The sequence below is a fragment of the Talpa occidentalis genome, unplaced genomic scaffold, assembly GCF_014898055.3.
Source record: "Talpa occidentalis isolate TD23 unplaced genomic scaffold, MPIMG_talOcc4v2.1 talOcc4.3, whole genome shotgun sequence".
In the NCBI taxonomy this organism is placed as follows: Eukaryota; Metazoa; Chordata; class Mammalia; order Eulipotyphla; family Talpidae; genus Talpa; species Talpa occidentalis.
Window position 1 is genome coordinate 124,527,466 of NW_023603184.1, and position 25,269 is coordinate 124,552,734.

The following is a 25,269-nucleotide window of genomic DNA, read 5'->3' on the forward strand; positions in this document are numbered from 1 at the left end:
GCTAGTAGTTGAGGTTAGATCAGCACCCCCACTCTATAAAACACAAGTAGCCAGCTGAGTAAGAATTTAAAATAACTATTAGTTTCAAAGATGACTACCATTGCACTGATTTGCTAGGTTATTGTGTCCATAAAGCACAAAAAGAGCTAATACAACAGAAAGGAAGTAGATGCTCCTTAAGCCTAGGACCAGCCAAGTAAGACATCTCTCCATTAGTGAAGAATCCATCCATTGCCTCTATACCTGACACCTGGTTATTTTCTGTCACACATTTGGTCCCTAGAACTGACTCCTAGTGTTGGATTTTAGAAGTACTGCAAGTGTTGTCCCTGGGGAAAGTCTCTGAGAAATGGTCCCATGGCTGTGTGTGTGTGTGTGGTGGTGGGGGGGTGGGCTCAGATTACCTCATAGTCACTTCCAGAATGTGAAGACAAGGGAGGAGGTAAGCAGTGAGCTTCAGGGTAAAAGACCACAGTGGAGGCTGGAGAACCAGGTGATGGCCATTCCAAAACTATACTCTTGCTGGCAGGATTAAAGGGGAGGTTGGTATGTAGAGATAAGGACAAAATTAGGGTGACTGTGACCCAAGTCACACCTTCCAGTCTTTATCTCCTTGAGTCGTCCCATTACTAAAAACGGCTTTACCCCAAATTGTTATTTGTAACTTGTATAAACTATTCCAGGAAGGGTTTCTTGAAAGGAGACTCTGTAGGAAGATTTAAAAGATTAAAGAGGAAAACAAAAGACATAGAAGGCTAGTTCTTTGTCTTCTTTTCTCCAGCATCTAATACTTTTACTCAGCTATTTACAGAAAAATGACCAGCCTTTGGTTATCAAAGATAGAAAGTATGGAGAGGGGGAATTGAAGGAAAGTGGTCAAAAGGTACAAACTTGCAGTTTGTACAACATGTACAACATGATCGCTGGATGATATATAGGAAAGTTGTCAAGTTAGAGAGTAAATGCTGATAATTCTCATGACAAGGAGAATTTGTTTTTCCTTTTTTCCGTTCCCTTTTTATTGAGTCTGTATGGAAAGATGGCTGTTAGTTGAACCTGTTGTGGTCATCATTTCACAGTATATGTAAGTCAAACCACCATGCTGTGTTGCCTTAAACATATGCAGTGATGTATATCATTTAGTCCTCAAAATTGGGAGGGAAAACCAACTACATGTAAGGGTCTCTCAGGCACCCTGAGTTGACTGGGCTATGGAAACCCTACAGCAAGTCAAAGATGAACTGTAAAGTTAGGTCTGCTTTGTGAAGTCTCATGTGCATTGCTAAATGGCCTTAGGGTGACTTACAAGTAGTTTGCAATTTCTAACTATTTTTGCTACAGTTTAGCACCTGAGAAAAATGCCTCTCCAGCCATAAGGCTTGGGATATTTCCTTTTTTGTTCTGAGGTAGAAAAAAGAACATTGTCTTATGGAGGCCATGGTCCAGCCTGCAATAGGCTCTATCTCCAGTTGCTTTGGTTTCTAGGAGAATTTGTTTCTCTCCTTTTTCCACCTGTCTATACCTCTTCCTACCCATTCTCCTCTCCAGGTGAAAATGGGATCTCTCAGCTTCCTACCATTGCCACAAGCAGAACTTTAGGGTCACAGGTTGGTTGTAGAAAACAATGTGGATGATGTCAACACAAAGCTGCTATGATAACCATGTATGTCCCTCAAACTTCAAACATTTGGGTTTCAGATTGGTTCAGGCAATAAACAGAGATCCTTAATACAGAATGCCTTGATGAGAACAGGAATGATAAAAATGTGGCCAAAATGCCTCCCTAACAAATTCTGTATGAAATAACATAACTGAGTTCCAATAAAACAGCAAGAAATACATTGCATTTTCATTTTGCTGTTGCTGCAAAGTGATGTGCAATTTTTTATTTATGAAGAGAATTCTCCAGGCCCAACATCAATAAGAATCTTACTTTGCATTGTTTTTCTAGTAAAGATTTAATTTAACTCAAATTAGTAAAAAGTTGTCAAGCTCCTACTACCTATCAGGTGCTGTATTATGTGTTGGGTCTGCACTACATTCTTGAGTCCCTGAGATTGGGTTTGTATTGATTCATCCCCTCTTTCACCAGCTCTTTCTACTGGCACACTCACTTGTGAGCCCCACTCCCAAGGAGCTGGGCAGAATGCAGCGGTGGGCCAGACCGCTTGTGGAAGGGAGTCATAACCATAAGTTACGGCCAAGATGTCTAATCCCATATTTGTAAAACTTAAAGTCCAGCATATTTTGGTCATGGAGTCAGTGCTATTAATAAAGCAGTCATAAGGACTATATTTTAAAAGGGTCACTCACATTTGTATTCCATGGACATCCCCTTACGTGAATCAAGAAGTCCCTTTGAGCTACCCGCACTCCCACCCCCAACCCTGAGCTGCTGCTGCTTCCACACACATGAACACCAGTGATTAAGGGAATAGGAGAGAGGGTGGGAGCCAGAAAAATGTCACAGAAGAGACTGTTAACACCATCCTGGCTGAGATTTCCCTTCCTTTTCTTTTCATTCTAAGCAGTAGTAAGATTCCCTAACTTTGAATTCAGCTGGTATCGGGATTATGAGGGAGCAGGAGAGCTCAGATCTTGGCAGAACAGGGCCTCCACGGTGGCACAGGGGGTTGAGTGCAGCGCTGTGAAGCTGTCCGCAGCCTCTACAGCACAGGTTCGATTCCCGGCCGGCCAGGGAGCAACCCACATGGGGCGGCAGACCTCTCCTGCCTCACCTGCTGCTCCCCTCAGCTGTGTCTTCGGTCCGTCTGCCTGTTCTGCTCCCCACTCTCTGGCGAATTCTCTTACCCTCCCATGCCTCTGACCTGTACCCCAGTTCTTGTATAAATAAATAAGTCTGGCCTCCCTGGTGGCGCAGGGGGTTAAGCACCACACTATGAAGCAATCCACAGCCACTGCAGCACAAGTTTGATTCCTGGCCGGCCAGGGAGCAACCCACATGGTGAGGCAGACCTCTCCTGTCTCACCTGCTGCACCCCTTAGCAGTGTATTTCAGTCAGTCTGCCTGTTCTGTTCCCCATTCTGTCTCTGGTAAATCCTCTTACCCTCTGCATCTCTCTGGCCTGTACCCCAGGTCTTGTATGCATGAATAAATAAATCTTTAAAAAATAAATAAATAAATCTTAAAAAATATATTTTAAAAAAAGAACTTGGCAGAACAATCCAGTGTCCATCACTGTCCACACTGCCATTTCCAAGCTCTGTCTGGACAATATCTGGGAAGACATTTTGTGTTTATACCAGTTTAAAAAAAAAAAAAAAACACCTGGTGTTCACCCAGCTGGACAGGTTTCTCTGATCAGTTACCTGTTTTCTTGGGGCCCTGATAAGTAGGGTTATAGATTTTCTAGCCATCAGAGTCTTGTGCCTGATTAAATCTGGGCAAGGTAAGAGAGAGATATAATTTTAGAGACGTTTGACTTCCTTCCTTCCTTCCTTCCTTCCTTCCTTCCTTCCTTCCTTCCTTCCTTCCTTCCTTCCTTCCTTCCTTCCTTCCTTCCTTCCTCTCCTCCTTCCTTTCCTCCTTCCTTCCCATCCTACCTCCCATTTTAAGCAAGCTGACTGAGAGCTCTGTGTCCTCCACTTCAAAGGGCCAGTTGTCTTATTTTGATGTGGGTAGATTGAGAAGTAGGCTTTGAAAAGTAAGAGCTCTTTTTTCTTTTTTTTTTTTTTTTTTTTTTTTTGTTTAATCTTTTCTCCTGGGATAGCTTTCAGAGCAATATATCCAAGTGTCAGTGAGGAGGTTCTGACGAGCACAGATTCCCAGACTCTCAGCAGGATCATTCTCTAACAGAAATATAAAAGTGAAATATTAAAAACCCTGGAACGTGAACTCCATCTGCAGAGTAGCCAGTGTCTTGCCTGCTTGCACCATGGGAAAAAAAGATCTCCTTGAAAAAAGAGGGAGGAGAAAAAAAGTGCTTTGAGTAAGAGGTTTACAGGTTTAGTAGAGCATAGTAACATCCCCTCAAAGAAGTGGGTGTTGCTCTGTGACCCCCCAAAATGCTCCTTCTTTGACTCAGCCGCCAGAACACTAACCCTCCCCCAACAACACACCCCCTTTTCACATGCTAACTGAGGCGCCTGTGATTGGCTGAACAATAAACTGGTCACACTTGCTAAAGGCCTGCCATCTTTCACACAATTAGCTAAGACACATTAATCAAACTGGCGGGGACTGTGCTGGCCTCCTGAAGAGAGGGAGGGGAGAAATTTTGGTGATCCTTAATAAAAGTCCACAAGAAGCAATAATAAAGGACAGCGTGCTGAGGAGATTCTACTATCAGAAAGTCTAAAAAGATGAAAGCCCCAACTGATACCCCATCTGGGATATGCTGGGTTTGTGCCATAGAGGATCCCAGAAGCTTAGAGCAAATTAGATATTGGGCTTGGCTACAATCTGCTAATATGAGGCAGTCGTGTGAATTTAAAGGGTAGACATTTATGTAAAGTTCCTTTGGCCCTATTAGCATCCCCCCTGTTGTGCCTCAAACCCTTTGGGTCCAACTGAAACCAATAAGGTATAGAAGAAGTATGTTTAGAATCAATTAATACAAAGTATTAACTGCCAATGTGTTGCTCTTAAATTAAGTATTTGGAGAATGTTAAAAATAGTTAACTTTTCAAGGGGAAAAAAGTCAACTTTCATGCTTTCAATAGTAATATTTTCTGACTTTACTTTTCCAATTCCCCTTAAATAGATTTTCCAAGCAAAATACAGAGCTAATAAGAGCATACCTTGGAGACCAGTCTGCAACAGAACCATGTAGGACTTTTAAGAGAATCAACTAAATATTTAGACATTTCTCAGCTAAAGTAAATGGAAGCCTTACTCCTCGGAGGTTGTTCAGTCACCATCTCATTAAATGCAAAGATCCTGTGATAAAGAAAAACTTTTTTTTCTGCCCACATGATTATAGCCCCGTTGTGGTTTTTAATGTGTCATTGATTGTTTCATCCAGCTCCTTTTGCTCCACTGAAAGGGTCTGTCATGGCTCTGTTTGCTTCCTTAAACACGGTTTTTGAAAGCGCTCATGCTGTGTGAGCTCAAATCCTAGCATTAATGTACTGCTGGGTTCATTTCACAACACTCAAAAGCACTGAGTTTAAATCCCTCTCGATTCCATTTGAGGCACCAGAAGACTTTATCCTTCTCCACTAATGGTTCCAAGTTTACATCTAGATACTGGGGGTCAAGGACAGGAGAGGATTTAGAAATAACAGCGCATGACATTAGTCAATGCATTTGCCAAATTGGCAATTAGTTCCTGATGTGCGTGTAAAGCATTTTATTCCTGTCTCTTTGATGCTTGTTCCCATTGAGAAGGGAATAGAGTCCACAGAGGCCTTCAAACTTTTAAAGAAATATCTGCTGAAAATCATGCCTGATTTGTGACATGAGCTCAGCTGCAGGGAAGCATCCGGGATTATCCTGGTTCTTTCAGCCCCAGGAAAGAATACTAACATGGAAAGATTTCCACTGGAGGAACGTAGTGGAAATCAAAAGGCAGGAAAGCGGTACTAAAAGCCCTGCAGGGACCCAGAATCAGATGTACTATAAACGATAGTCGAATGGATCCTGCTGATGCCCAGTTATTTTCAGCACTCCTGTTTTTTCAACTTTTGACCACCAGGTGGAAGCAAGAAATAACGGGGATAGAAAACTTGACACCAGACCTCACTTTATTACAGCAATTTAGCCATAGTCTTGGAAGGGTTTATCTTGATCTGAAATCCAGTGCAAGAATTCACTTCATCTGACACCACTATGGGACAGATGATGATTAAAATCTGAAATGATCCTTGTCCCTATTGGGTAGATGTAGAATTCCCATGCTTTGTGCTTTAAGCTTCTGAGCACGTGTTTGTGTGTTTGCTGTGAACACACTGTAAGATCCATATCAGTATCTGCTCAGTCTCATGACCTACTAACTGAAGGAGTTATTCGGTAGGCTGAACCAAGGAGAGAGATAGTGATCTGAGAGTTTTGACTATGGGCATCAACTCTTCCATGGAATGGCAGCTCCAAGCTCCTCCTTGTCTACCTGGAGGCACTTGAGAAAGTTACTTATTTCCTTGTTCCCTGACCTGCAAAATGAGAGAAATCCTATCATGCTAAGTGTCCCTTTTGTTCCACGCACAAGACAGCATATTGCCAATCCTTACTACTGCCTGCCAGAGTCCATTTTACACTTATAGAAAAAAGAGGTTTTCTAACAGGTCCACACATAGGCATTTTCTAGATTGGAGATGGGTCAATCCATATAGCTAACCCTTGATCACCTTCTGTTAACTGTGCTGAGTTCCTCTGTCTCATATTGCAGAGTTGTTCTGAGAAATAAATGAAATTATTGGATTGCATCTGCCATGGTACCTAATGTTTTGAGATAGGATTATAACATCTTGTTTGTTGTATGTATACAACATAAAGATTTGATGGATATATGTATTATGAAGTGATTACCACAATTAGTTTGGTTAACTCCATCACCACATAAAGTACCTAACTTTTAGTACCAACAAAAGTTAGTTCCCACTCTATTTTATCTACATGCTACATAAGAGCAGCTAATTGTAGGCAGCATTACTGTTATCATTATTTGTTTCACCCAAAGCACAGTATAGGGAAAAGGGTGCTAAGGATTTTTACAAGGCAAACCTGACCACTTCTAGTATGTCTGGTATCTTATATGTGCCCCCAAACTGGCACGTAATAGTCAGCAAATATTTGTTAAATGAAATCAATGATCAGGAGTTAGAGAAATCTGGGTTCTAGTTCCAGTTGCATCATCTAGGACTTGAATAAATCTTATTCTGACTGCTTTCACAAGAAAGTACATATGCTATTATTCACCTTGTTCCTGGTAATCACTCCTGTTTATTGAGCACTAACAGTGATCTTACATGTATTTTACATACATTATTGTACTTTGATTCACAAAAACCCTATCAGATCAGAGCAATGTTGTCATCCCTGCTTTATAGACGAGAGCTGAGTATAGGAAGGTATGTCTTTCCTAGAGTCTCCTCGTCATTAAGTGACCCAGAATAACAAGACCTATTGGACTCCAAGGTGGTGCTCCTCACAGTGTTCCACATTACCTCCCAAATATCAACAGACAAATAGAATGATCTGGCAATAAAACAATGCTCTGAACTAGAGATGAGCTAATATCACTTTTCCAAGTTTGTTTCCAGGTGATTATGTCCTTCTGTCCAGACTTGTTTTTAGAATCTATGAGCTTAATGGCATCCTTCTGGAATGTAAAGTGAGTGGAGTCCCTACCCTTGGACTCCAGCAGCCCTCACTCACTCCAGCTAATGAAGCCACCAGTGTCAGGGACTGTACAAATCTTTATCAGGCTCGTTATTGTTGGACTAATGCAGGGCTGCTGAAGCTCCTGGGGAGTTACTATTAACATCTTTATTAACCTGTCCCCCAAATCAGTCAATGAATTTCATTTAGATACACAGGCCACTTTGATCTTCATTAATAGTTTCTTCTGGCTTCTACAGTTACTTTTAGTTTTCTCACTCTAATTATTTGATGGCAGTTATTAGTTTTTATGGCGGGAGACTAGGCGACCTTAAAGAAGTTACAATTAGGAAAGATTGCAAATGAGTGAAAGCAGGTTTTAAAAAAAATCATTTTAAGTAAAACCCTGCTATGTTCCTTCCCAGTTCAAGAGAAAGGGCCTTAAGGTTCCACATATCACGATACTGCCTCAAATCAGAAGCTCCTGCTCCACGCATGGCCAGTGGCTTGTCTCATCAATCTCTACAGAGCAGGAAACATGAGTGGGCTCTCTTAAGTTACATTTACACTTTAAAAATAAGGTTTAGTAAATTTTATTTCATTTTAATTTTGCATCCACATATCAATTTTACTTTCACTCAACAAATATTTATTGACTGCTAGGGACTGAGAGAGTCAAAAATAAATAAGACATTGATATCTGCCTCAAGGCATATAGTTTAGAGGAGGAAGCAAATGAATAATACAACATGCATATTATTATTTCAGCATCCCCTGGGGACCTGTAGGGACACTAGGAAAAAGGCCCCTTTCATTTGTCTGAGGGATTTATGGTACTATCTGAGAGAAAGAGACACAAACTGGGTTTCAAAGATGACTAAGTGGACCTAGTCATCCATTTTAGGTGAGTAAGAGGGGAAGGACATTTGAGACAAAGGAACTTTGCACAGAGGAACAGGAAAGTAGGTTTATTTGGTAATATACCAAGCAGGTCAATTGCTCAGGGAAGCAAGAATGTTGGCTTGTGGTGGACCATTGCTGGAATTTAATCTGGAGGAGTAAATGGGACCCAGACTGGAAAGTGCTTTGTCATTAGCCTAAGAATTTGGACTTTAACCAATAAGCAAAGAGAAGGCATTGGATGATTTTTAGCAGAGAAGTGATATGGCAGTGTTTAAACTTAAAAAAAAAAAATGTTTGGAAAACTACATCTGAAATTACATTGGTGGTAGTGAAAACTAGAAACGATTTAGCAACACTCTAGTCTTCTCAATTCTAGAAAAAACAAATAGGAAGTCACAGCTTGAGCAGTGGCAATGGATAAGGAATGGAGGGACAAATATAAAAAGCATCTAGGAGGTAGCATCAAAGAGAGACTGTAACTCATTGGATTTAAGTTGTGAAGAAGAAACTTATCTCCAGTAGGTGAGAGAATGATAGCACTGTTCACTGGCACAGGCAATAAAAGGGGGGAAGGAACAGATTGGTGAGGAAAGCTGTAATACTAGGCTTGAACAATTTGAGGTTTGTGATTTCCTTGGGAGATCCCAAATGGAGATATAAAAAATGGAGATATACCAAAAAAAAAAAAAAATGGAAATAGAAGCCTGTGATTACACGAGTCCAATCTAGAAATACAAAATTGGAAGAAGTCATCTGCTTCTGGTGGTTTGTAAAATTCCAAGTGTGTAGAGAAATAAAAGGGCATGTGGAACCCTCAGTCCTGAAAATATCGAAGGTTCAGGAAAGGGTGAGGGGTCTTTGGAAGCAGAGAAGTTACAGTCAGAAAGGCTGGAGATGACTAGGAGATAATAGTCATCATAATGCCATAGAAGTCATTTGATCAGAAGCAAGCCGGGGGGGAGACCAAGCTCCAGGTATGTGCACTCCTAGTTCTGAACACCTGGCTGCAGGTGGTGTCCCTTCAGCACTTACTGAGACTGCAGGGCAGCAGTAAATGTTTACTGATGTATCATGAAATACCATATACTCCAAACAGCGTGATCATGCCACAGCTCAAACTTCACTTGTAGGTGTGGGCAGACATTAAACATGGCACTGCCCCCAGGATTATGCCCATTCCCTCCACCTTCTCCATCCACCCACCGGGAGCAGGACCTGATCTCCCCTTCCAATGCAAAGTCCATTTCCTTAAGAACAGGCTTCAGACGATGGGATATTTTCTTAGAATTCATAGGTTTCAATGCAGAGTTAGAAAAGTGACAAGTCACAAATATGAGGTAGAGTTCAGGCTCAAATGCCAAGGAGCACCCTTGGTAAGAACACTAGCTTTCAGCATCCTGATGATGATGCCCAAACAGGATCCTACAACCTACTTGGAAAAGCCCTAAAAGAGCCAAGCTTGGACTCCTTGAGCCAAAGACTAATGAAGCTTTAAGCCAACTAGCCACCTGAGGGAGAGAGAAGCAAGTTGCTGTGAAGGCCTTTGTTGTGCAAACAAGCACCAGGCAGGTTCACTATCATTCAGGCAGATTGATGAAGGAGAGTTCTGGAGCCCTCAGTGGATTTTACAGGTCTCAGGGAACCAGGTACACAACCATAGCAGGCAGAGAGGCAAGCATGGGCCAGGTAGGAGGGTGAGGGGCTGGGAGGTTGGGAGGCAGGCAGGCAGGCAGCTGAGACCCCACCAAAACCCCATGAATCTCTGCGCTCTTTCTCTGGGTCTCTCTGGCATCATCTCATGGTCTTGCCTCTTCTATAGTCATACTGCTCATCCTCTCGCAGCTATTGTCCATCTGAGTGATGCCACCCTTACAGCCCTGGCCTCTAGTCTCAGGTGTGCACGCTTACACATGCCCACACCCACAATCAGGCATGAGTGCCCCGCACCCATGCTCCCAAGCGCCTTTTGCATTACCACCATCAAGGCTGCAGGTGATAGCGACAGAGGCTAGTGGCATAAAGAACTTGATTAAATCATTTACCCATCAGCCTGAGTATGTGTATTTGGGTGGAGATGAAGCGCGACAGATTTTTGCAATGCAGTTTTAAAATTACTGCTTGAGATAGTGGAACAGGGCTAACAACATTATCAACTATTTAAATATATGGTATCTCAAGAATGTATTGTGTTCAGGAAATTCCAAAGGAGTAGTTCAGTAGACTGCACTATGAGATAACCTTAGGGTGAGTGTGGCAACACTCTAGTAACTAGAAAATGTTTCACCTTGAGCTTAGGCTCAGAAAGTGCCTGGTTTTATCAAACCACCAACAACTCTTATGGACTAATGTTACCATACTTGAATCAGCTATGAAATGAGCATTTTCAATATTTATTTGACTATGGTTAGCGATAGTTCTTCCCTGCTTTTTAACTTTAGTCCATTTAGTTGGGAAATTAAAATGATCAGCTTTTCTACTTGCCTTTTGCAACTTACTTTGCTTCTCCTATGTCAGATTACAGTTGAACTCAAATGAGAACTTCTAAAATGAGAACAGCAGAAAGGAAATGGAGAAAAATATTCCATCATCTTTGGAAGGAGAAGGGCAATGAGCTACTTCTAGACCTATTATTTTTAGAGATATTTGCAGCAAAAGAAACGGACTCTCAAAATGGTTCTGTGTAAATGCCTGTTTGTGGGCCCTTCTTTCATTGATCTCTAAGAGTTTAACTACAGGAAAAATCAATGGGAGAGAGATAAGGTCCTTCAGCACCAGGTTATCTCTGTAAGAGTAGGACAGGGAGCAGGGAGGTCACAAAAAGGCCCTGGGCTTTGGCTCTACTATAGAAAAGCAATGTGATGGATCGTGGACACATCGATCCTTCTCTCTCAGCTAACATAACTGCAACATCGATGTGGGAGGAGAGATAGGCACAGTGTAGGTAAGATGTGGGACCACAAGGGACTACAAGGTGACTACAGAAGAGGCAAGACCATGAGATGATCACCTTTTACTGATAGAATTTATGAGAACTGATCTTTCCCTTGTCATGCTTCCATTTTCACATCCTGGAAAAACATATTAAGTATGTGTCAGACACTATGTTTTGCAATTTTTATATCCATTGATTAATTGAATTCTCACAATAAGCTCACTTGAGGAAATGAGCCTGAGACTAGCGTGTGGAAGCAGCTGGTGAGTGGTAGACCTGCCTGTTTTGCTAGACCAGGGTCCTCTGCCTCCTTCAGTGCCACACTAGAAACATCTGGAGACTATTAAAGTCAGTAATAACACAACAGACTCTCCGGGCTCATTGAATCAGACTCCAGGGGGGTGGAGCCACGGCTTCCTTTTTCAAAACTGTCCCACATGATGTTCATGTGCAGCTTGGCTTGAGAACCACCATGTTAGACCAAGCTACCCCTCCACAATGACGGGTAAAGCAAGAAGAGAAAAAGGAGTAAGACTGACATTTATTGAGCCCCTACACATGCCAAGTGCTCAATCTTATCTAATCCTTTCAGTTAACTGGAAATTTATTCCCATTTTACGGATTTGGGGACTTCTAAATTGACTTAACCAGAGAGGTTAAGTAATTTCCCTCCACATCCCAGAACTCATAAATGGCACAAAGGACATCCCAGAACTTATAAGTGGCAAATGGACATTTTGTGTTCACGTTACTACACCAACAACTAAGAGACAGGCCTCTGGCCCACGCTGAGGACTCAAACTCAAGTCAGGCTGGTAAGAAGTGCAGCTTGGAACAAGTTAGAATTTCAGCAGAGTGAGAAAGCAAGTCATCGAAGGCTTTCAAGGGGAAAAATGAGGCAGGAAGAACTGAGAGAAAAGAAGAGAGAGAAAAGCAGTGCTCATCAAGCAAGAGAGAGAGGCAGAAAGGGGCAAAATTGAGGACACACTTGTATTATACTTACTATCCTAACTCTCACGCCAACTCTGTGTAGAGGGAACCAGGTATTCCCTGTCTGTCCATGAGAAAACGGAGACCCAGAGAGGTTAAGTTGCTCCCTTTGGTGGCACAGCTGGGAAGTGGCTTTGTGTGGGTTCAGAACTCTCCTAACCACACACCTTTGACACTGCCCATCACTTTTCAAAGGAAAGAGAAGCAAATGGGGGTTTGTTTTTGTTTTTATTTTTTGCTCCAAGGCAGGCACTTCACATACATTATCTCAGTGAATCAAAAGATTCAATGAGTCACTTTGTCTTTGTGAGACAAGTATGAATTCTAACTTGAGTTAGGGAAACAGGTTATCCTCAGTTAAGATGTCTTGCCCAAGGTCAGAGAACCCGAAGCAGCAGACTGAGCCCTAGGTTCAGTGCTCAAACCCTAATTCAGCTACTTCCACACCCATGTTCCACAAGAACAACACTGAACTGAGAAATATTATCAATATACTGAAGACCAAAAACAAACAAACAAAAAAAAAACAAAAACAGCCCAACACATAGAGCTTAAAGAACAGAAAAATAACATGGAAGAGACTTGAGTGGATTTTGTTGTGTTGATTGGCCATTGGAATAGGACTGAATGAGCAAACATTTTAACTTTGGGTAGGAAAGAACCATAAATAGGCAGCAGAAAATGGTTCAGAAATACACATACTAAACAAATGCCAGATATTCTTATCTTTACCGGTTATTTGAATTTAGGCCCAATCATCTGAGCAGAGAGTAAATAATCTGCATATACAATCACTCCCCTTAGTGCCCACCTGGGACTATAGAACACCAGCAGAGTGATTCACATCTGATTGCATCTGACCTTGAAAACAACTTAAATCGCTTTCTTTTGATAACTCCTTTTACTCTACAACCCGTAGCACCGTAAATTCCATTTTTTATTGAACTTACTTTTGAAGTTATAAAACAATGTGCTCTTTATTAAAGAAAATACAGTTAAGAAAATAAGCATAGAAGTGAAAAGGGTAAGCCCCTGTAACCACTCTCACTATCTGGCAGGTGGTCTTCTAGGTCTCGATATTCACATACAGACACATAGGTCAGTATTGTTAAAATCATTTTTTGAGCAGCTATGATTAAATTTTTTGTTGGATAGACAGTCTTGGCGTATTCCATTCCTACAGGAGTTGGAAGAAATCTTCTAAAACCAAAACAATTGCATTTCCAGCCCCAGAATAGTATGAGGTAGAAACATTTTAAACGAGAGTTGAAATACTCTTTTCTCAATTTTGAGTGGGAAATAGAGGAATTGGATACGGAGTGTCAGCTTATATATATCCTCTGCAGCTCCTCTGATGGCCCTTACCCAGAGGAAGCATTCAGTTAATACTTCATGAATGAATGAGAGAAGTGTCTCCGATTCTGGTGGTTATGTTTTGGGTTAAGCAGTATCATTACCAAGAATAACAGAAACATGTGTATATGTGTAGTAAATGTTATCAATGTTATAAAGTGTTCCAAAGAAAATTAGAAATTTTATTATCTTACATTTTGAATACAGTTTGGATTCTTGAAGCCAGGATTTGCTTCCATTTTTACCACAAGTGACATATAAAATCAGCCCTGTTACTTTTAACCACTTTTGAGACTCTGAGACGGCTCCCTCGTTTGTCATGTGACTTTTCATGCATGTGTGCTTTGTTCTCTCAAATGAATTGTAAGCTCGGCCAGGGTGGGGAGGTTTCTTTTGATTTCTTTTGTGTTCTCCCCAGCCCTCAGTACATGCTCTGCACACAGATGTTAAATAAATGTTTGTTGACTTTACTGAATATTGTGACTGTATTAGTTTGCTGGGGCTGTCATAACAAAGTACCACACACTGGGTGGCTTAAAGCACAGAAATTTATTGTCTCACAGTTCTGGAGGCTAGCTCTGACACTGAGGTGCTGGCAAGATGGCTTCTTTCTGAGGGTTCTGGAGGAAGGACCTGCCACAGGCCTCTCTCCTTGGCCTGTGGATGGCTGCCTTCCCCTTGTGTCTCTTCATAGCCTCTTCCCTGGGTATATGTAGCTTCGTGTCCAAATCTTCCCTTTTTATGAGGGCACCAGTCACATTGCACTAGGCCCACACTAAAGGCCTCATCTTAACAGTGTGTCTGCAACAGCCCTATTTCCAAATAATGTTGCATTCTGAGGTACTTAAGTTAGGACTTCAATGTGTGAATTTATGGGGACACAATTTAACCCATAAGAGTGACCTTCCATAAAATCATAAAAATTCGGAGAGCTTAGAAATCTAGTTTGCTTACCTGATACCTTAATCTTCTCTTGCCCAAAGCCAAGAAGAGCATTTAGAATTTTACTAATACTTTTGGCCACAAGATTTTAAGGTTTTTTTTGTTTTGTTTTGTTTTTTTGACATTTCTGTGCATGCTTTCCAGAATGGTTTCTACTGCCTAAACCTCAAAGCCTTCAGAATGTCTGGAACAGGTAAGTGCCCCACCTTGCAAAGTTTATCTTTCAGCAGGGATGGAGGATCACTCTCCTAGACTTCAGTCCACTGCACATTAGCCCCAGGAAGATGCATCTGAGAGAACCAGTCACCTGTGCATCTGTTAGTTTTTCTCTATGAACCATTTTACTTTCAGTGAGTTTGGTCATTAAAATTGTTTTGTGCCCCCTCAACCATGCCCGAGGCCCTGAGAACGAGGGAGTGTTGGCCTGCAAGAAAACCTAGTGGGTTTATTATTCTCTGACACAGAGAAACCAAATAACATCATTGAGTGGCTATTGGAGTGGGGGCAGCTTGATTCATGGAGGTCATGCTTTCCCAGGCCCTCTCTACGCAGTCTCTTCTCAGACCAGGGCAGACTTTTATTACTAGCTTTCAACAAATCCCTAGTTTCTTTTGCAAAGTAAAACAGATAATAGAGACATTCCGGGAATGGTTAGCTAACTAAGCCGTGCCAGGCAACCTCAGGGCTAAGAAGAACTCAGTGTTTTCGGACAATGACCAATTACAATAACCAGTATTATTTGATCTGAGAGTAATTAGCTGAGGCTCTGTTCTTTTTGCTTCAGTGAGGAGGCAAAAAGGGCAGTGAGGAAAACATCAGAGACAGGGGAAACGAGCTCAAATGTCAAAGAAAAACACACTCTCGCAGGTGGGGAGAAGGGAAAGAGTTTCACCCGCCAAGATCCTAACTGAACATTTGATCCTTGTTCTTCCCTGAAAATGTGGTAGAGTTTAACCTAACCAAATTTTGTTTGATTTCCACACACTTACTGTTCATATGCTTTAAAAAGCCTCTCTTCCATGTGGACTGCGTACCAGAGTACAAAGAGTAAAATAGGTCGGAACACAAAGCTGCGAACTACCGGAGGATCTTTCACTGGGAGGGACGGGTCTCCCCGGGATATCTGCACACTCCGCTCTTATTTTCAAACTCCCTGTATCACCTGAAACTCCCCGTTGTTTTGGAGACAGGTTCCAGGGCACTGCTATTTATCATTTTGTTCAAGATGAGCACTCTTGCTCCCGCCAGCATAGTCAGGCTCCTCTACCTAGAGATACTTGGATTTCAGCGCTGCCCTGTGGCTTTCTTTCATTCCATCGCTGACGTCCAAATTAAATGGTAACTCCAAACCTGCAGACCACCTTGGTCCTCTGTGCTGCTGCTGTTGGCACTTGTCACATGGCAGAAGAAAGTGCCACCAACCTCCTGCTATTGTCCTACCCGCCCTTCCTCCTTCGAGCTGAGCGATATTTTAGATTTGTTTTGGCTTGAAGACCATGTTGGCTTTTCTGGCCACACAATACTCACTGCCTCTGCCCATTGCCTTGCTCCCAGCAATACGTTGGCTCAGATTTCTAGCTTCTCTCTGCTCAGAACATCAGAGCAAGGAGTCAGTAGCTGCTTGCCAGTAGCTACTCGCCACATGTGCCCATTTAAGTTTAAATTAATCAAAATCAAATGTAAAACTCAATTGCCTAGTTCCACTAGTTGCATTTCAGGACTCAATAGCCATGTGGCAATAGTGGCTATCACGTTGAGCAGCTGAGAGATGGAATATTTCCGTCACCACGGAAAGTTCTACTGGATAGCTCTGGCCTAGATAGTCACATGAGCAAGTTCCTGGCTCTGGGGAGGGCTTTGTCCTTGAAAAAGGACTGACGTTAGCTGGGATGTTTGCTGTGCGCCTAGCTGCATATATGATTCCATTTAAGCCTCACAAATATCATTCCCATTTCAAAGAAGAGAAAACAGAGGCTCAAAGAAGTTAAGTAACTTGACCAAAGTCATCAAGCTAAGTAAGTGGTGGAGCTTACCAGACTTGGTATACAGATCTCTGTGGTTTTGTCAGTTGAGTCAAGTCGCTGAGCTTTCTACACTGGTTCTTCTACACAATGTCTGCAGAGGTACGGAGGGCTGTGCTCAGGCTGTAAATGCACCTCAGGGCCTTCCCTGGGGTTTGATGGTAACCTGATTCACATGGGCCCAATAAGGTCACACTCACATTTTAGATTGGTGGGAAAATTATAGAACCGTGTCTCATGTTATTTCATCCTATTTTTGGATATATTATCAGGTCTGCTTTACCACATCCTAAGCTGACAGCATTTTAAAAAAAGTACTCTCCTAGAACAACAAAGGGGTCATTATTGGGAGGAAAAAAGAAACAATGATAATTGAATAAAGCCTATTATATAGGAAAGCCCTAGAAAAGAAGTCTTCACATCCCCCATCAGGACCTAATCTCCTTTCTTTGACTTGCCTGGTAAAAATGGTTTGTTCTTCTAAGTGTCTCTACCAACCTATCCTGCTGGCTCCATCAGCCTTTCTTAACTTTCCCAGACACTGACATAAACGCAGTGAAGTAAAAGCAGCACACAGCTATGCTATCACAAATTCAAAACAGGTTCCCTAGCCTTCCTTATTCAATCAGATCGCAACTCATAAGCTGCTCCTACAGAGTAATTCTAGAACAATTCTACTGTTGTGGGCTAATGTATAGGACTGTGCAGAGAGAACAAATCACTGATGGGGATGAGTGTGGCGATGGAAACCTATAGATGCATTGTTCCCCCACCATCACCCACCCGTTCCCGGAAGTTCATAGAGTGGGTTCAGACCCCAATTTTAGCACACACTCTACCCCTTCACTCTAGCAAGATGGACCAGCTAAAAATTTTTATGAGATTTTCTCTAATCTCCTTTCAGCCTAGCAATTTATATTAGCTTTCTCACTCTAACCCTCCATTTCATTGACCCTGAAAACCTGTGCCAGGGCAGGGCACCCCAGATGAAGAAAGTACCCACCAGCCCTTCTTCAGGCCACAAACCACTGAACAGGCCTCCACCCCAGCTTTCCTTCCCTCCTAACTGGCTTGGAAATTCGCAAGGACAGGGAATTTGCAATTTTCGTCTCTCTCTAATATGTCTGTGAAGCAATTTCTTCTGAGTTTGAGGGCAAAGTTATCTGTAGAAACACTTTCATGTCCTGGGAATCAGATATCTGGAAGTTTCTTATGTAAATCTTAGGCAAAATTAGGCAAATTACAAGTCTGGACCAGGACTTCCAATTTCACTGCACCTGGAGAGGGAAAGGAAAGCTCTCCTTTGTTGCTTCAGGTTGGCACATGTATGCCACATTAAGTAAACCCATCTAGTTTTGCTTAATTGGCAATTTGCATGGCCATGCAACTTAATTCTAAATGTCCGACATCATCAGTCCTGTGGTTAATTGCCCCTGGGATCTGCACAGCCATCTCCCTGGTGGCTTTCCACTTGTAAACCTGTCTATAAGCTCTAGAGATAAGTATTCTTTTTTTTCTTTTTTTTTTTACTTTTTCTCTTTTGTTTTTATTTTTTATTTTTTTTATTTTTTATTTTTTTTTAATATTAAATTTTATTTTTATATTCCCCCATACAATTGCAAACGCCCCATTCTGACCCCAATCCTTCCCCTCCCGCCCCCCACCCCCAAAAAGTGTCTCTGGTTCATAGTTTTTTGTTGATTTTGATTTTCACTTTCTTATATTCATTTTCCTGGTCCCTTATTTAAGTTTTCTAGATTCCTGCTATGAGTGAGACCATCCGGTATTTTTCTTTTTCTTTTTGGCTTATTTCGCTGAGCATGATCCCTTCCAGCGCCATCCATGTTGCTGCAAATTGCATGTGTTTATCTTTTTTGAATGCTGAGTAATATTCCATGGTATATATGTACCACATCTTCTTGATCCAGTCATCTACTTTTGGGCATTTGGGTTGTTTCCAAAGCTTAGCTATTGTAAACAGTGCTGCTATAAACATAGGAGTGCAGGTGCTCTTTGGAATTGATGTTTCTGTGTCCTTTGGGTAAATACCTAGGAGTGGAATTGCTGGATCATATGGAAGCTCTATGTTTAGTAGGTCCAGAAATCTCCACACAGCTCTCCATAGTGGTTGGACCAGTTTGCACTCCCACCAACAGTGCAGGAGAGTTCCTTTTTCTCCACATCCTCGCCAACATTTGTTGTTGCTAGTTTTTTTAATATGTGCCATTCTCACTGGTGTGAGATGGTATCTAGAGATAAGTATTCTTAAATGATTGGGACTAGGTTAGCAAAGACTTTCAAACATTATAAGGAAATAGGATACATGAAGACCCACAAAGCCTACAGGATCAGCGCCTTTTGCCCTCCTCAACTTCATATCTGGTCTTTCTCCCCTTTGTCACAGGCCAGTCACTGGCCTTTCTCCCCTTCATTAAAATCACCCTTCTCCCTCCCACTCTAGGGTCTATATGAGCACCACATCTCTCTGCCTGGAATCCTTACCCTTCCCTGCCCCAGTTCCTCAACTCTTAGCTTACATGTCTCTTCCTTAGGAAAACCATCCAGAACCACCTCCTCTAAGTCAGATATCTGGACCTTTTCCTTCACAGTGATATTATGCATTTGTATGATTATTTGATTAATGTGTAACTCCCTTAGTAGATAGCTGCCAGAAGGAAATCTTACCTGATATCCCAAGCCACTCACCTGCTGGCATATAGTAGCTGCTAAATGAATGGGTTTGCTCAGCTCCAAGCTTATAAGTCAATATAAGGTCAACTTGAAGAGTTACCCTTACTATAATTTAGGGTATAGGTTTCCCTTTCAACCCCAAAATAGAACCCTATTGCCTTTCATTTAAATGGGATTTTTTTTTTTAAGATTTATTTATTCATACTTACAAGAACCGGGGTAAAGGCCAGATGTGCGGGACAGTGAGAGGATTCACCAGAGACAGAGCGGGGAGCAGAACAGGCAGACTGACTGAAATACACTGCTGAGGGGAGCAGCGGGCAAGATAGGAGAGGTCTCCCGTGCTGTGTGGTATCTTCCTGGCCAGCCGGGATCAAGCCAGCACTGCAGAGGCTGCGGACAGCATCACAGCACTGCGCTCAACCACCTGAGCCACCAGGGAGGCCTCTAAATGGGAAAATTTTTGAGCATTCCCAGATCCAAAATTATACTTGTCAAATCATACCAAATAGGAACATTCTACTTTCCAATAGCAGAGTAGGGAGACTTGTAGAGTTTTAGATAATAATCTCAGGAGCTGAGTTGCAGAAACACTGTTAGGTTATTTTCCACCCAAGCTTCCCCCTCCAATGTCACCTCTATCTTTGCTCCCTCTCTTGGATTTTTTGTTTACAGAATCAGAATTGGATCCCAGAACCTAGAGCAAATTTCCTATCAGGCTTTTCTGCTTGGTGGGGACTACCTTGTCCCTCAAAGAAGACTCCTTAATTATATATTTCTGCTTCTATAATTGCAATTCTGTGTCCTTTATATACACACGATGCCCAGAGATTCTGTGGCAGGCAGAGAGAGCTGAATGATAGGATACTGAGATTTTTGCCTATGTCTTGGTAACATGACAAGTAAGAGTTTCAGCTTGGGGGATTATTTTTCCACTTGCCATCAACTTTGGTAATCTCAAGAAATTTCTCTTTGAAGGATTCTTCTAGCTATCTCCTTCCCTTTACTACCCCCTCTCCTTTATCTTTCAGAGGGAAGGCCTTTGCAGATGCTGTATTTTTCTCTCCTACTTTTCCAGGTTGGGCAGGGTTCCTGAAGCTGAAGACCTGGCATCTCAAATGCTGAAAGGCTTTCCTAGAGACCGAGTCTCCGCCCAGGAAGCACTGGTTCACGGATATTTCAGTGACCTACCATCTCAACTGCACCAGCTTCCTGATGGTGAGTGTGTGTGCGTGTGTGTATGTGTGTGTGTGTACACATTTAGGTTTTGGAATCCAATTACTTTCTCTGAGCACTGGAAAATCATAGAATTTGCTACTTTTAAGTGAGCTTAGTGATGCTTTTGCCTGGGAGGCACAAGATGGGGCCCCCATCATGCCTGAGTTTGCATGAGAGTCTCTGAGCCTCAGGAGCACTCGTGGGTGGAGGGGACACAGCCCTCCTTGCAATGATCCAAATATTTCCCATCTACACACTTGTACTTTGAAATCAAATGAGATGAGAGTTACTTCTGAGTTGTTTGCTTTAGCTTGCATCTGCCAGGAGAAGCAAAACCAAAGTTTCTAACAACCTCCTTTTTTCCCATAGGGAGTAAGATGATAGGTACATGGATATGTCATGAGAGGAGAGCTGGGCCTTTCTTGATTGGTAATCTGATGCAGCCAAAGGAAGCACTGGGGTGGGACAACAGGGAGAAGGGAGTGTCTTCTCAGGCAGGAAGCTGAAGGGATAAGTTATCCAGAAATCAGCTTTGTGCCTGGCCTCCAGTTATCTCCCAAATCTGAAATCTGCTGAGGGATCATGTGGCTGAGTCTCCTCATGTTTCTCAGAATGTGGCCAGGAAGGGCTGCGTGGAGGATGTGGGCAGTGCGGTCATGGCCTGAGCTATTTGGGGGGGGACTGTCCTTAGGTGGGGTTTCTTTGAAAATATCCAGTGTTCATTTGAAAGCAGTTTATAGAAGTCCTAAGCTGGAGAGTAGAAAGCTAAGAAGGAAGGCAGATGGGCTCAGACTGGGAAGAGGGTACTGGGGTAAGGTGAGGTAGGGTGACGGGAGGCGGGTGGTGGGAGTGGGGCTACTGCCCAAGGGCGTAGATATGGTCTAACCAGTTTCCAAGCTTTGCAAATGCACGGCTCCACTGCTTCTAAGACATTGTTCTGCAACAGCCCAAAGCTTTTCATTTGGGACTTCTTGAGATATTTAATTATTCAAGTGAGTCACTTAGGATCTCAAGAAATAACTGTAATCATCTAACTGGGGTTAATGTCTTACTTAACCCTGTAAGAAGAATCAGTCATCAGTATTTATTAAGCTGCCGTTAAGTGTCAAGAACATATTAAGTGCTATAAAAATTGAGGGGAAAAAAGAGGCTCGTTGCTGACCTCAAGGATCCTACAGAGTGGGAGGAAAAGAGGGTGAGGAAGAGGAAACAGGGCACCCTTGTACATATTAGCACAAATCATATCTAAACAAGTAACGTCTGTGCAGCATTAGCTGCAGATGTTCAGAGAATATGTGAGCGCTAAAGGCCGTTCCGTAGAGGCACAGGAATAACTCAAGTGAGATGGATTAAACTGGAGGTGAATTTGGAGTGGAATTTGGAAGGCGGGAGGAGGCACAGAGTTTGGCATATGGGTGGAATAAAAGACATTCCAGGCAGAGCTACAATTCTCCCTTCCTGGTTCCAACCCCACTCCCACCCACTCCCCCACTCCCATCCAGTCCTTCTCCCCAGTCTGAGCCCCTAGATCCGACTGTCTTAGCTTTCTTCTGTCAGGCTTGAGACTTCTAGCTGCCACTTGACACAAGTATTCTCGCTTGGGCACGAGCGTGTGCACACACACACACACACACACACATACACACTGACCTCTCACCTCCTGAAGATACTTCCCCCATCAGTCCTCCTCCAGGATCTATTACTACAAACTGAGAATTGCTGGGGATCTTCAAAGTTTTCTGAGCACCACATTTTGTTTGCCTGATGAAGCATTATTAGGAAGAAGCAATCACTGTCCAAACTAATGTGTTATTAGTAATTTGGGTTTTGTCTCTTCCTGGACAGAGAAAGCAAAGCCAACACAGGAACTCTGCTCTGTGTGTGTGTGTGTGTGTATCTGTCTGTCTATCTGTCTTTCTCTCTATGTGCACGTTCGGGTATAAGGGAAAAACCAATCTGTATTCCTTCTCTGTTCACCCAGCTGCAGAACCCAAATCTACTTTGACACTTTTAGAAAAATGAAAAGATGGAATCTTGCAGGAGCCTGCCTGCACTGGGGGGGGGAGACGAGGAGAGCTCCCAGCAGGAGGGAAGTTGACTTTTCTTTATACATATAGGGGTTTTTCCATGCAGAGTTTAAATTATGCCTGATAAAAGGAGTTTCGTGGATGTTTCAGTTCTTTCAAATTCTCCTGGCTTCCTCCCAATTAAATGAGGTTTGTCAAAGCCACAGGGCTCTGCTGCTGCTGCCTCGGCCGACAAGCACTTCCTGCAGCGACATCTCGAATCCCCGAGGGAGAAGATGAAAGGGCCAGCGCCAAGAGACAGGCGAAAGGGGGGACAGGAGTGTGTGTGTGCGTGTGTGCACGCGCATGCGGGAGGGGGTGCAGAAATAGGTTTAAAGACAGACCGACAGACAGTGTGTGGGACATGTAGACAGGGAAAGCAAAGCACCAGGAAAATTGGACAGAAATGTAGAGGAAGAAAGAGAAGTGGTTCTGGCCATTTGTGCACCTGGATGGCAGTTGCCCTCACCAAGGCCACAGCTACTAAGGCTTCGCTCCCTTGACTGGGCAGTGCTGGACTACTCTTTCATTGCCCCTGGCAATGAGCCTTTATGAAGAGCCTCTTTTGCAGACAGGGAGCCCCAGCCTGTTATCACAGTTCCCAACCTGCAGGGACAGTGTCTCTATCCCTGCAGAGGGCTGCCCCAGGCATAAGAACTGTGCAAAAATAAGACATGCTCTTGTGAGTGCTTTGTAAAGAGAGTTTCCCTGCCATAATTATGCAAGAAATTTTGCTCTCTGGTGGCATTTCAATATGGAATCATGTAGGGACTTATATTTATATCATTTTATTATTCTGGTTTTGTTCTGGTTGCTGGATAACAAAGTTGTCACTTTAAAATATATTCTGTTTCCCTTTGATCTGGAAGATGCCAGTTCTTATTGTCTGTCCTCTGAAGAAGACAATTTAAGCATGAAACCTGTGACTGGGAAATGTGTGACGAGTGGAAGGCTAGCCTAAATCCCGGTGCAAAGCGGCAGAGAAACACCCCCCCCCACCCCATGCAAGAGCTGTTCCCGTCTGTCAATGTCTGTGCTCATGGTGCCAGGAAGTCCTGAACACTTTTATCAGGTTGTGGTTGTGAGCTGATGGCCAGAGGAAAGCTGGGGGTTACTGGGTATGAGAAACCAGGAATTCTAGGATTTGTTCCCTTTTGGAGAGCACTCTTCCGTGGAGAAGCGTGAATATTAGGATGGCAGGCATGTGGGAATTTCTGCCAAGCACTGACATTTTCCCTTATTGACTCTCGAACACCTGAAGAAACATTTGTCGAAGGAAAAATTATTGGTAGTTTCTCTCAAAACACACCCAACAGCAAGCTAATTGCTTCTGCAGATGGCTCGGGAGTCGCTCTCCCACTCAGCCGCCGGCTGACTGCCACACTTGTGGTCCTCATGGCTGAGCCAGCTGCGCAGGGCGCGGGACGTCAGCTGGGGCAGCGGGGACCTAAAATTAGGCCCTTGGCAACTCTCTAATCTTAGTTGCAGGTTCAGCTTCTTCATTTAATTCCCTTTGCCCTCAGCGTGAACTTGGGTTCTGGGAAAAGAACATTGTTTAATGATTCAGGGGTGGGGGAATAGAAAATCATTAAGCTGTCCCTTCTAGAAACTGGCTCCACTCAGTTCTTACAGGGAGCCTTCCAAATGTTACCCATAGAAAATTAAGACTGATTTTGGAACCTAGCCATTTTGAACCACAGACACTGATCCACAAAAGTATTTTTTTATCTGGGGCAGTAAATGCCACGTGATTTAGGAGTCTGGTCCTTAAGCCCTGGTCCTTGATTGGCAGGACTTCAAAGACTGTCTCTCCCTGTGGGTTGGTCCCATTTTGCCTTCCAAATCCCAGGCTTGAGTCTCTCCCATTCCTTCCTGGACTAAATCCCCCTTCTCCTTTAAAACAGGTTTCGGCATCTTAGCCAAAAAAAAAAAAAATCCTAAAACTTAAAAGCTTGTAATTGTTTCATGAGTTATTTTGCAAAAACTGTGGACCAGAGGCCTTCTTATTGTCAAATTCTTTTGTACTTGTGAGGATGGAAGGAGACATAGCATTTACTCTATCCTTCATCACAACACCCTAGTATCTATACTCTGGAAGTCCTTCAGCAGGCCTTATTTGCAACGTCCTCCTTAAAATCTGGTCATTTTTTGGTTTGCTCCAATAAAAGAACTTCAGGCCTTCTTTTAATTTTATCTCTTTAATATATGTGAAGATGCCTTGATATCACTTTCCAAAGTTCACTCCTCTAAGCTACATTCCTGTAACCTTCCCTGCCATGCCCAACCAAATATAGATTTTGTTTCTCTTACTCTTTAGCTATAATGTTTCATTATTCTATTCTAAACCTGTTTGATCATTTTCCTTATCTTTGATAATATGAATCCAACATAGACCCAGGCTTCTACATACTGAGAGAATTATGTCCTACTTCATTCATCAGATTTACTGAGGGCCTATTAGGTGTGATATTGAGGGATACAAAGAAGAATTAGTCACGGGCCCTGTCCTCAAAGAGCTTACAATCCTTTAAGAAATGAGACAGGTGTATAAATAGCTGCAGATCAAATGTGACATGTGTTGCACGTCTAAAAAGGACAAGATTAACTCCAGCTGTGGGGCTCCAGAATGACTTTGTGAGTGGGTTTGAAAGATGATGGGGTCTGTTTGGCTGAGGAGGAGGCTATCCAGGGAGAGAAATATTCTTCTCTTAATACTGTCTAACATCATTCTGAAGGTTTTTCTTTTTAATAATAGTGCCATATTCCATCCTAGTTTTTGTTCTTTGTCATTGTATGCCTTCTTGCAATAATTTAACCTTTCTTAATGGACCCAGAGAAACTTAGTTCAGTTCTTTGTATGCTAATGATTTCAAA

At 42.7% G+C, this 25,269-nt stretch overlaps 1 protein-coding gene across 1 annotated transcript in view; it reads left to right on the top strand.

Moving 5' to 3' along the window:
• CDK15 (cyclin dependent kinase 15) overlaps positions 1-25,269 on the top strand; it is a 76,799-nt gene that overhangs the window by 44,769 nt on the left and 6,761 nt on the right. The window contains exons 11-12 of the mRNA XM_037523847.1: positions 14,544-14,592; positions 20,190-20,329. Of these exons, the coding sequence (XP_037379744.1) occupies positions 14,544-14,592; positions 20,190-20,329 (189 nt within the window). The remainder of the gene's footprint in view (positions 1-14,543; positions 14,593-20,189; positions 20,330-25,269) is intronic.